Source organism: Bos taurus, chromosome 2 (assembly GCF_002263795.3).
Source record: "Bos taurus isolate L1 Dominette 01449 registration number 42190680 breed Hereford chromosome 2, ARS-UCD2.0, whole genome shotgun sequence".
Lineage (NCBI taxonomy): Eukaryota > Metazoa > Chordata > Mammalia > Artiodactyla > Bovidae > Bos > Bos taurus.
In genome coordinates this window covers 4738615-4755499 of record NC_037329.1, presented here as the reverse complement: position 1 = coordinate 4755499, position 16885 = coordinate 4738615, and the positions used below count along the sequence as shown (strand labels likewise).

Here is a 16885-nt window from a genome sequence, read left to right as displayed (position 1 = left end):
TGCCATCTTCTTGTACTTGAATGAATGATGAAAAGCTCAGAGTTCAAAAACAAACAAAACAAAAGAGTGTTCTTGGGGAAAACAACAGATGAGTGTTTTATTTTGCCTCCCTCTCTGAGCAGTGTCAAGAGTGAATTATACAGATTCTCAACTTCACGTACAATCTACTATATTTACTTCCCTCTGGAAGAAATAATCAAGAGATAAAATGAGATTTGTCCAACAGGCCCACAGGTACAGTGTCAGAACAGTTTCATTTGGAATCAAGGATATATTAAATATATTTTATGTAGGTACTATGTTTAGTGTTCATGTGCTATACAAGGGTTAATAGTGAAAAGATTTGTAGTAAACCATCTGTTTAAACCTCAGATGTCATTTACCAGTTCTGGCCTTATATAATTTACATAACCCTTGCTAAACCTTAATATTTTCATGTGTAAAATGGATTACTCAATTATTGGGGGCAGTTTCAAGAATGAAACGAAATGTATGAAGCACTTAGCACCATGCCTAGCACACATTTTGAATAGTCAAATTATAAAAGTTCTTTATTTTGATCCAATCTCTTCCTGGAAAAAGCTCACCACAAGGACAGATTTCCATGTAGAGTTAGTTGTTCAGCAAGAGCTGTCACTACCATGGACAGAGTACGGGAAAGCAGAAAATGATCCACTGGAAAGTACTTCCCAAAAGTCAGACTTCTTAAGATTTTCCTAAATTTCAATCTTCAAATAACCCATGAGTTCTAATTACCAATACCCAACCTAAGTATTAGACTTGATCTAATGCCATTATTTTCTCAGAATTGGAAGACCTACAAAATTGAAGTCATCATTGCATTTATTATGACTGTATTTTAATTAACTAAGAAAAACAGGTAATACATTTGATGACAGATAATAGAATAAGTAAAATTATGTACCCAAGCTCCTTCCTAAATTACTTTTTAAAAATTTACAGTGGATGTACTTATTCCAAGACTGTCACTGACTATAAAATTTATGAAAATTTCAAAAAACTTCAACTTAAAATGTTGACATGCTCCAAAAATAGATGGGTTCATGATGAATAAACCAGAGCAGAAAATAAAACCCATAATACAGAATGGACTGTTGGGGCCTTTAAAAAAAAAAAACAAAACAGGATCTAGGGACAGCTCAGTGACAAAGGCTGTGATACTATAATGAGGGTAATTACAGAACTCTCCATAGAGCAACTTGTCCAGGCTCTCCTCCTGCCTTCCCATTTATATAGAACAGCTGCATTCAACTAAAGCCAGACAATGGTTTCTAAACAAAGCAAAAGGTAGCTGGGAAGAAATCCCAGACAGGACTTAAAGTTGGAGAGGAAAGCACAAAGCTTGTGCCAATGCCACACTATGACCCTGGAGAGAGGAAAAAGAAAGGAGAAGTGAAAAAGAAAGAAAGGGGAGGGGAGATTAGATAGGAGAGGAGGAGGAAAGGTGAGGGGGAAGAGCGGAGGCCCATCCAACCAAGAGTGAAATAAACTGAGGACTCCATCTCAGAACACAACACACTTACTCTGGCAATTGTGGTAGTTGCCTGTTTACGCCAAGACTGTTCTTCCCCATTTAGTTCACTACCCACAAACATACACCCGTGAGTGTGGCACACACAGAGTCTATAGTGAGGTCTACTATGGACAGAGGAGTGTTCTGGGCAAGTCGACTTTCTCAACTGCAAAAGAAATAAAAGACTGTGACTTTTACTAACCAACCTAAGTTTTCATTTAAATATTTGGCCAACTAAGGATCACTGGACATTTGAGAAAAATCAAACAGGAAGAAAGACCAGGAAAAAGAAACAAACTCAAGTGATTCTAGGGAAAACACAGGAAGAACAGACCTAATCGAACTAAAGACACATATACACACACCTGAGTTGCTATGTGAAGAGTTTTAAAGGGTACATGCATTTCAAATAAACAACAAAACAAGACTACCATTAAAAATGGAAAGGCCAGAGAGCCAACAGGAGGTCTTGAAACTAAACATGAAGTGGATAAAATAAACATTTCACCAGAAGGGTTGAGTATCAGATTGGGCATGAATGAAGATTGTATTCTGGAAGATAAAACAGAAGAAATCCCCCAGTTCTTAGAGCAAAGGACAGAAGCAGAAAATATGAAAGAAAAGGTAATACAAGGTAGATAGCTCCAAGAGGTGAACACTGAGATCCCTAAGACAGCAGAGATAATGGGAAATGATAATCAAAGAAAGACAAAAATTGTTTGAATGGAATAAAGATTTGAGATTGCACATCAAAGTGAGAGAAAGAAATGAAATTTAAATTAAAAAAGAAAAAAGTCCACAGAGAAAAAGAGATGATTTAAAAAACATTCAGAAGGGAAAGCCAGGTTACATACAAAATAATGAGAACTGGAATAGCATATGATTTCTAATCAGCAGAACTGAGAGAAGGTAGTGGAGGCCTTTAAAATTCTGAGGGAAAAGGATTTCAAATTCACAATTCGAAACCCAAACTATAAGTCAAGTATGATGACAAATTATAGACCTCTCCAGATGTAAGAAATCTGGTATTTACCTCTCAAGCACTGTTCGAAGGTGGTAAACAGAGTATATCTTTTACTAAACTGGGAGGCAGGGAGTGGACTTAATAAGGAAAGGCAAAGAAGTCCCAGTGTGTCTGCAGTTGCAGGCACAGAAGACAATCAGTCCAAATTAGAGCAAGAAGTCAGAGAAACAGGTGAAAAGTATCTTCAAAAGCAAAAACAAAATATTTACTGTCATCGCAGAATTTAAAAACTTCCTATGATAAAGGCTTTTAGTGCCATTAAGAAAGAAAAGAAATTAGAAATTTTAAGAAAAACTAAATTATGACATTATTTTAACAGTTTATAAGACAACAGTTAAGAAAACAGACTCACTTGATCTTGACATTCAAGTAGGACAACTTTTAACTGCCCACACAGTTTATTATAAATCTGATAACACTGAGATCAGTAGGATCATTCATAGTCACAATTCTACTTATTGGTTTCTTTTTTTTTTAAGAATGTTCAGTAGTTAAAAATCCTTGGGAGTGTTTGGTTTTTTTTAGTGTTTATTTTTAAATAAAGACAGATAAAAAAAGGTAGAAAGACATTGAGGGCATAGATTTCCTTAGGTAACAAAATGGTGAGTCAAGGAATGTTGTATAAAGGTGACAGCCCCAAAAAATAAAGAACTAAGAACATTTAAAGCTATATGAGAAACTATCAAAGCAACCATAATTCAGAACAAAGGCATGACTGGTGGTGTCAATACTTGAAATTCTTCACCTTTCATGATAGGAAGTAAACAGGTACTGTGTCAGGCAGATATACCAAGAAATGTATTATTTTAAATTCTGATGGTAACCACAGAAATAAACAGTTTAGAAGGACTGTCCAAATTCCATCCCTCTGTGGTGCCGGAGAAAATTCTACATGTGCATTTTATTTATAAATTTGTAAAATAAGGTTAGGAATTTCCCTGGTAGTCCATTGGTTAAGATTCTGAGTTTCCACTACAGGGTGAGTGAGTTTTATCCTTGGTCAGGGAACTAATTAAGAAACCACCTGTCTCGAGGCACGGTAAAAAAGAACTCCCAAAATAAACGTAAATAAAATAAGCTTACATTTTTAAATGGTAGAAATTTTCTAAAATGTTAAGCCTACAGAATCTATAATTTTTGGCTGGACCATAATAACATTCTTAATCATTAATGACTCCAAGATGGTGAGGAATCTCAGAAGTATCTTTCAAAAGAAAGTTTGAATGTTATCCATTAAGTTTCCTGTTAGGATTCTATCATAAAGGAAAATTTACATAAGTGGGAACAACCAAAAGGTACAGAAAGCTTGGTGCACAACTATGGGAAAACTCCTTGCAATTCCTAAACGCCTATCAATGATAATGGTGAAATCAGCTATGATCGACACATGCTATGAAATGTTATAGAGCAGTTACCTGAGAAAACGGGAATAGTAACAACATGAAAACATGATCATGATATACTGTGTTGTGAGGAAAGCAAATAGCCAAATAATACATGTAGTATAACCTCATTTTAGTAGGTTTTCTTCAACGTCTTTTTATAGATGCATAAGAGTTGCAGAAACATTCACACCAAACCATGAAGGAAATAGTGATTATCTCTCGAGGAGGGGGAAGACACTGACTTTTTACTTCTAAGTGCTTGAACGTTTTATGAACCTTTATTACCTTTGTAAAAGGTAGAAAATTCTAAAGTAAAGTTTCAAAATTAATCCCACCCAATTCTTTCCTTACCTGTCCACCCCTCCCTTCCCCCAACACTGATGTATCATAGATCTCAGCCTTCCATGTGGCACAGGGTGGGAATGTGTGAATCCAGACATTACAGTTCTCTCCAAAGCTCACCTCCATGTGTTACACAGAATATACTTGTTGCCATGAACAACTGATGGAAACAAATGCATCTTAATGTTGCATGTGGTCTTCAGCCTGGTTGGTTAGGGAATGGTGCGGCTAACAAAGCCAAGGTTGCAAACAATATCCACATGTAGGTTCAGTAAGTGTTAGGAAGTCAGCCTGAATTTGTATTCATCATCTGTAATCTTTCTGGTGACAGGACAAGATGTGGAAAAGTCAACATAAACCCATATTAACTAGTGAGGACACCTCTTAAAAGGTAAATACTGACAGTGGGCTCCAGTCTCTTGATTGTATTTTGAACACACTTGTGTAAATGCATAACCACAGTTTATGTATTTCTTTGCCAGTCAGCCACACTAAGTTGAGTCATCAATGTTTCCCAGAGAGAAAACGTAGGTTAGCCAGGTATTTGCAGCAACACCGCCTGTCTGCACTCTGTGGGACCAGTGTGATGGTGAGGAGTGTGGGACCACGCAGTTCTCAGTTTCTGGTATTTAATTCTCATCTTCAGCCATCACACCAAACACAAATAAAAGTAATGTGGCAGAATGAAGGTTTCTCAACCTTACTGTGCTTGAAGAATGACTTTTCATTTACTAATTTTCAGAAAAGGCAAAAATAAAAGGAGAAAATCAAAGACTGAAGAAAAACAGAATAAGGACTTATAATGTGACCACATTGACAGTTATATAAATCTCTCTAAAACTGGAGAATGTGATTTCAATCTAAAGTAAAACGTCTATTTAAAATGCTCAAATAACTCACACCACAGAGATGTACCATTTTTTTGGCCTTTATATTTTTTCAAGATATTATAAACCTAGTAGTAATAAGATTGGGACAGAATATTCTGCTGTATCTATGGAATATCTCAGTATATTTTATATATTCACCAAGTATAAATTTACCTAACCAGAACTCAAAAAACCAGCTAGTGATTTGTGTCTGACTCTCTGCAACCCCATGGACTATACAGTCCATGGAATTCTCTAGGCCAGAATACTGGAGTGTAAGCTAGTCCCTTCTCCAGGAGATCTTCCCAACCCAGGGATCGAACCCAGGTCTCCCGCATTGCAGAAGGATTCTTTACCAGCTGAGCCACCAGAGAAGCCCAAGAATACTGGAGTGGATGGGTAGCCTATCCCTTTTCCAGGGGATCTTTCTGACACAGGAATCAAACCGGGGTCTCCTGCATTGCAGGCGGATTCTTTATCAGCTGAGCTACCAGGGAAGCCTAGTGATTCTCAGGAAAGATTCAAATATAGTATCTATTCAAAAGCCAAACAAGCAACCAAAAAAAAGGAAAAAAACAGAACTTTGGACACAGTGCCTGGGGAATAATGGAAGTGAACAACTGCCTTAAGGTAGTGCTGTGGTTCTAAGATGACAGTGGAAATAAAGTATGAGGACTTATATAAATAAAGCTTCAAAAAATAAGTCATACTTCCATTTCAGTAGAATGTTATTTATTTAAATATGGCTTACAATACAATTAATTTTATCAATGACACTTCTAAACCTAAGAATCACTACCGAAATAGGATAATCTTATATAACCCATCCCAACTCTTGATCTAGTATTCGCCTCATAAATAAACCCTTTATTTAATCTTTCCTAATCAATTTCAACCTCCTCTTAAATCAAGTTAACTTAAATGTTACGTTCTTTATATCTTCCATGCTTTCCCCATCTTTCCTAGCACATATATGATTTAAGCAACAAACATTTGCTTCAAGCCTGCAACATGAGAAGTGCCTTCTGTGTACTTCTGGGACCCTCACAACAACCCTGTGAGGTAGGTATCATTAGCCCCACTTTACAGAGGAGGAAACACATACAGAAGAGACTGACTTGCCCAGTAGCAGAGCTGGGATTCAAAGCCAGACCTGCTGCTCTTAAGTGAGTAATGTTTAAGGTACTCTGGAGGAAAAACAAAGACTGCCCAAGTAGAAACTGTGAGTGTACCCAGAATTTTGGAACAGCTAGAAGGAGGTTCAGTAACATTAATGATTTCTTCTTCCTTGTCCCTTAACCACTGGAAATAGCAATTACACTATACTCTCCTATATTTTAAAGGTAACAATACACATAGCAGAGAATTTACCCCTCTGTTTTTTTATAGAAAAAAATGACATTACAAATAAGATTTGCACACATCATTGACTATGAAAAGACATAGTGTACTTGTACTATTCTGGTACTTCTGTTAAGTGGACAGCTACAAAGAAAACATAAACGCAAATCTACTGGTTACAGTAAATAACAGTAGAGTCAATTTTGTGGAGATCATGAAAGTGGGATGCTGCCCAGATAAATTATAAAACCTTTAAATCAAGGTTACTTTAAATCAAGAGAACATATCATAAACCTTTGTGCCTAAATTACAAGGAGATATATTCTGGCATTTACATGTAACGTACACACAGATTAAAAATGGTACCATAGTAAGTTCCCTATCAATCTTGAAATCTGTGATAACTCTGGAATACTCTTTCCCATGCAAAAATATTTACTGTACTTATTAAATAAAATCTAAATAGTTCATTATAGAGTGTTTAAAACCATGATTAAACACATTTTTTTTAAATACATTTTTTTATGTTTAATGGTCTTTAAGAAAAAACCTTATTTTGAAAAGTTATCATCCTTAGTTTGGTCCAAATCAACCACATTTTTTATGCTATTAGTGCTCTACTAAAAGCATCAAGATGTCAAAAGTTTTGCAATCTAAATTCTTTCTTAAAGGTTTTTGAGATTCTCATAAACATTCAAAGCTAGCATGAAGATTTTAATGACAAAATGTGATTATATTCTTTTATCTATAGGAAAATTCTATACACCAATGGCAGAACTAGTGATATCACATGAAGAGACTAGTTTACCTACAATGTGTCTGCTTGTCTAATGGAGCTAAACATTTTGAATTCTATCATGTGACACTACCCAAATGTGCTCTATACTTTTAATAAAGTCTTAATTACAAACCTAACTTTTCCAGTATTAAAACTTACTAAGCTGTTATCAAATGATAAAAAGATTCAGTGTTAAGGCAAATACTCTTAGTTTATTGTTCAAGGTAAAATACAACAGAAAAAGCCTATTCTGCAGTTTCCTAGGAGGCAATTTTGTTCTGAAGACCTTCAAATTTTAAAAAGATTACCTCTAGACTTGCACGAGATGTTCTAAAATATCTGATTTTAAAAAGTTACCACTTTAAAAACTGCAAACCTGTAAGAACTACCTCATGAATTAGAGTGATACTTTTTTCTGCACTATAATAACACAGTGCTTACAGGGAACTCAAACAGGGACTCTGCAACAATCTAGAAGTGTGGATGGGGAGGGAGACAGGAGCGAGGCTCAGGACGGAGGGGACATGGGTGTGCCTATGGCTGGTTCTTGTTGATGTTTAACAGAAAACAATAAAATTCTGTTAAGCAATTATCCCTCAATAAAAAAATATATTAAAAAAAAAAAACACTTGGAAGAGGAAAAAAAAATAATGCAGTGCTTACTTTAGGATATATATGAAGATATTAAAATAGATGCTTTTAAACTAAAAATCTCCAGCTATCACTTGTACTGCTCATGAAAACGGGAATGAATAAACGGATAAATATAAATTTCTTTTCAGTGACCTTCAATGAATATGACTAGAGTGGAGTTATGAAAAACATGGTCCTTTTATTTTTGCCTTGAGAGTTCATAAAGAATTTTACAATTATTTTAATTATTAATTGTAAGGTTTCAAACAGTGTTCTTAAGTCTTAAAAACCTTTACAATCCCTTTGATGTATATGGCTACGTATTAACACAGACAATTCAGAAAACAGACAGTTGATTCTTCCCAGATGTAAAGAAAGAACTCCTGAAGTACAAAAAGCTAATCCTGAGATGCTAAATTTAGTGGAGTAAACCCTTAGGATTCCAGAGAGATTAATAAAAGTTTATTGATCTTATTTCTTAAAAAAGAACATGTTTTTACCCACTACAGGTATCCCCTGCTTTTCCAAAGTTCACTTTACACCGCTTCACTTTTATGAAAGACCTACATTAGTACAGGCATACCTCAGAGATGTTGTGGGTTTGATTCTAGAACACCACAATATAGCAAACTACACGAACCTCTGGTGTCCCAGTGCTTGTGCTCACACACACTGTGGTCTATTAAGTGTATAAGAGCAGTGCACCTAAAAACACAGTGTACATACCTTAATTAAAAACGGATGCTGTTGGAAAACGGCATGATAGGGCTTGTGCAACACAGGGTTAGCAACAGACCCTCAACTTGTGAAAAACGCTGACAGAAGGAAATCCAAAGAGGATTTCTGCTTTTACAAAAAAGGCAAAAGCATTCAGGTTTTGCAGGAAAGCCAATATAGAAGAGTGGTCTCCCTGAACAACGAAAGTGGTGCCATCAAGCTCTTTCCTTAGGAATTACACTCAGCATCTCTGCATCAAGCCATGGTAGCTGTGCACTGCAACCGTAAGCATCCATGCTTTGGATCAATTTATTTTGTACATCTGTTCGTAAGCTGTGTCCTACTTTAGGATAGTGGGGGAAACCTATAACTACTTATAACCAGCTGAAAACTGGCAAGCTTCCCAGTTGCTGTTTTATAAAAATGTCCCTGTCAATATCATCGCAGCCTGTTCAAGTGACAGACCAAATATGTCACTGCTATTAAATCTTGGCCTCCCCATCAGCTGGTTCCTACATAATCAAAGGCCACTTGGACTTAAAAGCTATGGGGGGCAGGGGGCGGGGGGTCGGAGCAGTCACTTCCTCTGAGAACTAATCTAATGCTCACAACTAAGCCTCAATGTTATTACAAACTGATCTGACAATTACAGCTAAACCATTCTGTTCTGTTGGACAATCTCACTAAACATCTATTAAATTAAGTCAGAGATCATGATGAGGTGAGACAAAAATAAGGTCCTGCACAAAGCACAAAATATCAAACGTCTCTCTTATGCTAAAAGAATGACAGCCCTCACGTCCTTAAACCCTCGTCCCAATGATCCAGTCCAAAGCCTATAATATAATCTTCATAAGATCCTCTTACTGAGACACCTCAAATTCCCTAAGGCCTATGTTCTTTGCTGTGACGAGTAATAAATAAACTTGTTAAACTACAAGTATGTTTCTGGTGGTCTCTGACTGCAGGTATACTTGTCAATACTAATTGCAGAATAAAAACAGACTAAGTCTTCTAGGGTTACAAAATGACTCTAAAACATGGGTATTAAACACTCTAAAACATGAGTATTAATACTCATTTCATTATTCATAAGGAAGGCCACTTTGGATGATTTTGGTGTAAGATTTCTTCCATTTTGCTTTTAATGTCAAAACCATGCTAAAATGTGCTGAAGAATTCAGATGAAAAGCAGGTATTACTGCTAGTCATACTGAAAAGGCATAGGAGAAACCCATCTAGCCAAGCTGTTTAGGAGAATGAGCAGGAGTTTATCAAGAGTCATTTCAAGTAGAGGCATGTGCAAAGTGTCTGCGTACATCCAGACTCAAACGCAGTTTAAAACCAAGGGTCCCATGGAAATACACAGCAATAAAACCAAAGGTATATAAGGAAAAGGTGAAAGAAAATAACTCTTGCTTGCTTTTTTCTTAAACAACAGTGCTCATCATAACTACTGGAAAGACCTGGATAACAGGTTAGCTATGAGAAGAAAATGAAGATTTTAATATGTACTTTCTCACTGAAAGATTTGTTTAAATGTGCGAAAAACTCTCTCTTCGCAGCTGAATGTTTTTTTTGTAAGAATTAATCTGCTAACTTAGAACAAACAAGTTTCTATAACAGAACCAAATCTACTACAGACAGTAAAATAAGGATTCTGTCAAAAAATATTTTAAAGTTAATCTACTCATAACTATATGTTTAACACAGAAGTTAAAAACTATTAAGTCTTGAAGAACCTGAGGATAATAATAATAAAAAAGAAGTTTCTGGACCAAAGAAAAAAACAAAATATCTTTAAATTTGTCAACTATAAAATTTGCTTTTCAAAAAAAAAAAGCCCTATATAACAAAACAAACAAAAAAAATCACCCATTACTTACTTTCCAGATAAAACTGGAAGATTATCATGTCTAGGGTTGGGGACAGAGGTGAGTGCATGCAGTTCCCCAGGTGTCTACTGTGTCCTCCCTGGCCACAGAAGACATGCCAGGAACTTCAGTCTGGAGGTCTCAAACATGGAAGTCGCTGTCTGCAAAGGCACGTTGTTCCTGAGGAACGTGCACTGTGTAGGCATTCTGGTTGAGAAGAAACACCTTCACCACCACTGCCGTCTATCCGTGTGCTACACGCGTTACAATCTGATTCCCCTCGTCAGATTTACTTTTTGCAGGCTATGAATACCCAGTTACTCAACAAGCAGGACAAGCAATGATTTACACTTATATGAGGGGATCATATATGGATGTGAGAGTTGGACTGTGAAGAAAGCTGAGCGCCGAAGAATTGATGCTTTTGAACTGTGGTGTTGGAGAAGACTCCTGAGAGTCCCTTAGACTGCAAGGAGATTCCACCAGTCCATTCTGAAGGAGATCAGCCCTGGGATTTCTTTGCAAAGAATGATGGTAAAGCTGAAACTCCAGTACTTTGGCCACCTCATGCGAAGAGTTGACTCATTGGAAAAGACTCTGATGCTGGGAGGGATTGGGGGCAGGAGGAGAAGGGGACGACAGAGGATGAGATGGCTGGATGGCATCACTGACTCAGTGGATGTGAGTTTGAGTGAACTCCGGGAGTTGGTGATGGACAGGGAGGCGTGGCGTGCAGCGATTCATGGGGTCGCAAAGAGTCGGACATGACTGAGCGACTGAACTGAACCGAACTGAGGGGATCATGCAGTTAAAAACCACAACTTCTATGTATCAATAAAAAATGTTCAAAAGCATGTAATGCCAGTGTTAACTTACAGTAGGAAAAGGAAGCTTGTGGTCTCCCTTGAGTCCACATGGTAAATGAGTCCACAATGTTTAGAGAGTATTGGTAAATACTCATGTTACATTTTATTTAGTTTTATATCCTTTCACCAACATTTGTACCAGAGTATTAGAAGTAATCCAAGAAGGCTGACTGTTCCGCTAAATTCAACCTCCTCTGTAAATCTCTTCTACATTTAATTCTTTCAAGAAATGTGGATTAATCACCCATTGGATTTTAACACATTTATTCAAATGTGACTGTAAAATAATGATGAAGGAAACATCACAATACTGACTACTATTCTTTTTACAGTCTAGACCTTAACAACAGTGCCAAGCCTTGTCCCTTTCAAGCATCACAGTCCTTGGCGAGCCTCCACCAGGACTAAAATTCTCCTCTAACATAGTGAGTCTGTTAATACCCATCATACCACAGGCTTCAATTTCTAATATCCAATTCCCCAAATCAGAACTGTATCATCTTATTTCCTCATGGTGGGATGACAGAAACTTTTCCTTTTTAAAAATATGGTCCAAAATATAAAGGGAAAAACATTTAAAACACTTAATTGAAAAGGTTAATTACAGTAACATTTATGTAACATTTAATGATGTTTCTGCTAGAATTTAATAAACCAAATAACTTGCCTAGCATATACTCTTGAATGTTTGTGTCAATAAACCTTTTATTTTTACCCAGAACACCCTTGGTGATTTATATTTTTATGATATATTAAAACATTAAATCTGTAAAACTAAAAATATCCTCAAAAATTAGATTGACAAGCCACTTGAAAACTATGTAAATCAAATAGTTTTCCTAAATCTCTGAGAACTAAATAAAATGACCTGACTTGACCATTACAAAAAATACGTAAAATATTAAAAACACAAAACTTTTGGTTGAAGTATTTCAAAACATTCAGGGCCTACTATCCAGCATTAGTGGCTCAGTCATGTCTGACTTTTTGCAACCCATGAATGGTAGCCTACCAGACTCTTTGTTCCATGGGATTTTCCAGGCAAGAATACTGGAATGGGTTGCCATTTCCTTCTTCAAAGGATCTTCCCAAACCAGGGATCAAATCAAACTCCCCCACTGCAGACAGACTCTACCGTCTGAGTCATTAGGAAAGGCCCAAAGTACAGGCATTAGCTGGGAAAGAACACTACAGGGCCTACAGAGAACATTACAAGTGAGCACTGTACTATACGACCTCAAGAGGGAAGCAGGGTATACATTCATAAATCATGGAACTTACAATGCTCTTTACCATCTAGTATGTCCTATAACATCATGCTGTTTGCTCACTTTACCAGCTGGGCCCATATCTGCTCCACCTTATATAAAGATTTAGCTCCTACCCAGCAAATAAGCCTTACCCCAGCCAGTCTGTTGTCACCTGCCAAGTTGGATGGGACAGGGACAGAACATGATCAGGAAGCCCAGACAGATGATATTAGATTTCTGTGTTTAAGTCTTGTCTACTGTGACAAAAAAAAATATGTGGAATATTCTTTCCCCAAGACTTCTAACTTATCTGCTGGTCACATTACTCATCAAAGATGACCAAAAAATGACATTTTACTGGGGCTATCACTAGCTCGCCCAACTTTATTACATTGCTAAATGGAGTCTGAAGTTTAAAACTGTGATCAATTTGGTCATTGCATAAAATACCTGTTCTTTTCCCAGAGAAAAATAAATGTTGTCTTGATGAAGCTGTCTAGACACCAATTACCACAGTCTACTGCAATGTGATAAACAGTGAAGACTGAATAGCTTCAGTTATTTTTCAGTTATTCAGCACTCTGAATTGGTTCACCATGGGACTAGGCCAATTTACAAAACATGTGAAAAAATAAAAACTAGGGAAATGTTGAAAATGCAGCTTAAGTGTAAAGATCGTGCCAGGTATCCGCAGAAGAATCAAGCACAGAATCTTGAACAGTGGGTAGTCATTAGACACTCAGGTCATCTAACAAAAACAGAACCTTGAAGTGTCTTCATGTGTTCGTGCTCAGTCGCATCTGACTCTCTGCGATGCCACAGACTGTACCTCACCAGGCTCCTCTGTCCGTGGGATTCTTCTGGAAATAATACTGAAGTGGGAAGATTTCCTCCAGGGGATCTTCCTTGACCCAGGAATTGAACCTGAATCTTCTGTGTCTTCTTCACTGGCAGGCAGATTCTTTACCACTGAGCCCCCTGGGAATCCCTTGAATGTTTCCATATGAGATCCTAGAAAACCCAGTTCTAAGTGCTGAGTTTTTTATACCTGAAAACATTAGAAAATCATGACAACTGTGTTTAAACAAGTACTCCTATTTACGGATGACCTGTAAATAAAACCTGTACTAGTGAAACACCAATGACAATGGTTGAAAAACATTTAACAAGAAAAGTAAAATACACTTCTGAAACAACCATTTTTGCGCTTAACTAGGCAGAGCTAGGGAAACAGGTTCTGAAACTGGCTTTGAACCTGACAAATAGCATTCACTGAACACTTGTTATGGCACTAGTTAAGTGCTTCTTCTGAATTAACCCATTTAATTCTCACAGCTTAGTACGGTCGGCACTATTATTAATCCCCATTATATACACGAGGACATACCAAAGCAATGTGACTCACACAGCTGCTAACAGCTAAAACTGTGACCAACATTCAGATTCCAGAGCCTGTGATTGTGGTAATACGTAATACTATCTCTTTATAAACTAAGTTTTATTATGTAACAGGAAACTAATAAATGAAAAGTTAGTAAAAATGAAAAACTAGTAAAATCAAAATAAGTAAACAGACATTTTCAAAAGGCTACAGAAACAAATCAAGGAAAGGAAATTAAGAAAGCTATACACAAGAGAAGGTGAGATGACAGAAACTACAAATCGACAAAATAAAGAATAGTGGGGAAAAAAGGAAAAATAATTGAATGAAAATATCTTTGACAGTCTAAACTACTTAATAAAAGGCATAGGGGGAAAAGAAGCATGAAGGAAACATTAGAACGCTGAAAATACTCTGTATCTTGAACTAAGAGGTAGTTACAGATGAATGTTTAAGTATGTAAAAATACCTCATACTGTAAACTTAAGATTTGTATATTTTACTGTATATGCATATGTACAATGATGTAAGAGTATAAATACTTTTAAATATCTTTAAAAACATGAGTTGGCTTTGAGGCTCTATTTACTACTTCAAACAATAGGATTAATTAAATGATCTACCGTCTTACCAAAAGTATTTTTAGAGCAAAGTGGCAGTATCTCATGGGACTTACCCTACCCATTTTAACCCTTGATAATAAATGTATCCACATGCTTGACTTTCAGGCTTTTGGGTCTGCCTTAAAACAAGAAACTACAGGAAACAGACAATCTAATACAGGTTAATTATTTTCAAATAGAACCATCCAATTGAAAAAAGCAGTGCCTTCTCAAATCTCCCTAACAGCTGGCAAAGCTAAACATGGCAAAATCTCAGCAAAGGAAAGCCTGATAGCTCACATAATATCCTATTATCTTATCTTTCTAAAAAAAAAAAAAAACTTCCATAATTAACTCCAAATATGAAGTCCTAGGGCTTCCCAGGTGACACTACTGATAAAGAAACAGCCTGCCAATGCATGAGACGTAAGAGATCCAAGTTCAATCCCTGGGGTTGGGAAGATTCCCTGGAGGAGGGCATGGCAACCCACTCCAGTATACTTGCCTAGAGAATGCTATGGACAGAGGGGCCTAGAGGGTTGCAAAGGGTCCTTAGGGTTGAAAAGAGTTGGATACTTCTGAAGTGACTTAGCACACATGATGATGTCCTAATTTTCTCCCTGGCTCCTTTATAGAGCTATATACAATAAATCCAATCCTCAATTCAGTTCAGTTCAGTCGCTCAGTCATGTCTGACTCTTTGAGACCCCATGAACTGCAGCATGCCAGGCCTCCCTGTCCATCACCAACTCCCGGAGTTCACTCAGACTCACGTCCATCAAGTTGGTGATGCCATCCAGCCATCTCATCCTCTGTCGTCCCCTTCTCCTCTTGCCCCCAATCCCTCCCAGCATCAGTCTTTTCCAATGAGTCAACTCTTCGCATGAGGTGGCCAAAGTACTGGAGTTTCAGCTTTAGCATCATTCCTTCCAAAGAAATCCCAGGGCTGATCTCCTTCAGAATGGACTGGTTGGATCTCCTTGCAGTCCAAGGGACTCTCAAGAGTCTTCTCCAACACCACAGTTCAAAAGCATCAATTCTTTGGCACTCAGCTTTCTTCACAGTCCAACTCTCATATCCATACATGACCAATGAAAAACCATAGCCTTGACTAGACGGACCTTTGTTGGCAAAGTAACGTCTCTGCTTTTCAATATGCTATCTAGGTTGGTCATAACTTTTCTTCCAAGGAGTAAGCATCTTTTAATTTCATGGCTGCAGTCACCATCTGTAGTGATTTTGGAGCCCAGAAAAATAAAGTCTGACACTGTTTCCACATCTATTTCCCATGAAGTGCTGGGACCAGATGCCATGACCTTATTTTTCTGAATGTTGAGCTTTAAGCCAACTTTTTCACTCTCCTCTTTCACGTTCATCAAGAGGCTTTTTAGTTCCTCTTCACTTTCTGCCATAAGGGTGGTATAATCTGCATATCTAAGCTTATTGATATTTCTCCCCGCAATCTTGATTCCAGTTTGTGCTTCTTCCAGCCCAGCGTTTCTCATGATGTACTCTGCATAGAAGTTAAATAAGCAGGGTGACAATATACAGCCTTGACGTACTCCTTTTCCTCTTTAAAACCAGTCTGTTGTTCCATATCCAGTTCTAACTGTTGCTTCCTGACCTGCATATAGGTTTCTCAAGAGGCAGGTCAGGTGGTCTGGTATTCCCATCTTTTTCAGAATTTTCCACAGTTTATTGTGATCCACACAGTCAAATCCAATCCTACTCCCATACAAAAGCCTTTAAATATTTGAAGATGACAAAATTTTTCTTCAGATTCTCTTGTCCAAGCTGAATACTAAACTTCGCTGTACTTTTCCTCATGATTTCCAGATCCTTCTCCATTCTAATCAACTCCCATGATAACTATGCCCCATCATTCTGAAGGACTTCACTGGTGACTCAGTCGTAAAATCTAACTACAATGCCTGCAATGCAGGAGACATGGGTTTGATTCCCATGGGTCAGGAAGATACCCTGAAGAAGGAAAGGGTAACTCACTCCAGTATTCTTGCCTGGGAAATCCCTTGGACAGAGAAGCCTGGTGGGCTCCAGTCCATGGGGTCACAAAAAAGTTGCACACGACTTAAAGAGACTAAACACACACACTCATATCATTCTGAAACATACATTTTTTACAAGTGAGGGATGGGATGACACCTCAAGAATTCACACCTATCAGCTAAAACCCATGGTTATTTTTATATGAACTCTCATATACCAATCTAGTAAACTCCAGAATTGAGACGGAAAATCTAAATACAGAACTTCACATTTATCTCTAAT

At 37.3% G+C, this 16885-nt stretch overlaps 1 protein-coding gene across 11 annotated transcripts in view; it reads right to left on the bottom strand.

Moving 5' to 3' along the window:
- Nucleotides 1-16885, bottom strand: part of WDR33 (WD repeat domain 33) — a 110578-nt gene that overhangs the window by 32076 nt on the left and 61617 nt on the right. The window contains exon 8 of one of the 11 annotated variants that reach the window (XM_005202215.5): nt 5870-13661. The exons of 9 other annotated variants lie outside the window; for them this stretch is intronic. In XM_005202215.5, the coding sequence (XP_005202272.1) occupies nt 13558-13661 (104 nt within the window). In that variant the 3' untranslated portion in view covers nt 5870-13557. Of the gene's footprint in view, nt 1-5869; nt 13662-16885 lie in introns of those variants that run through there. One more of the 11 variants, XR_009491066.1, reaches the window with a different exon arrangement.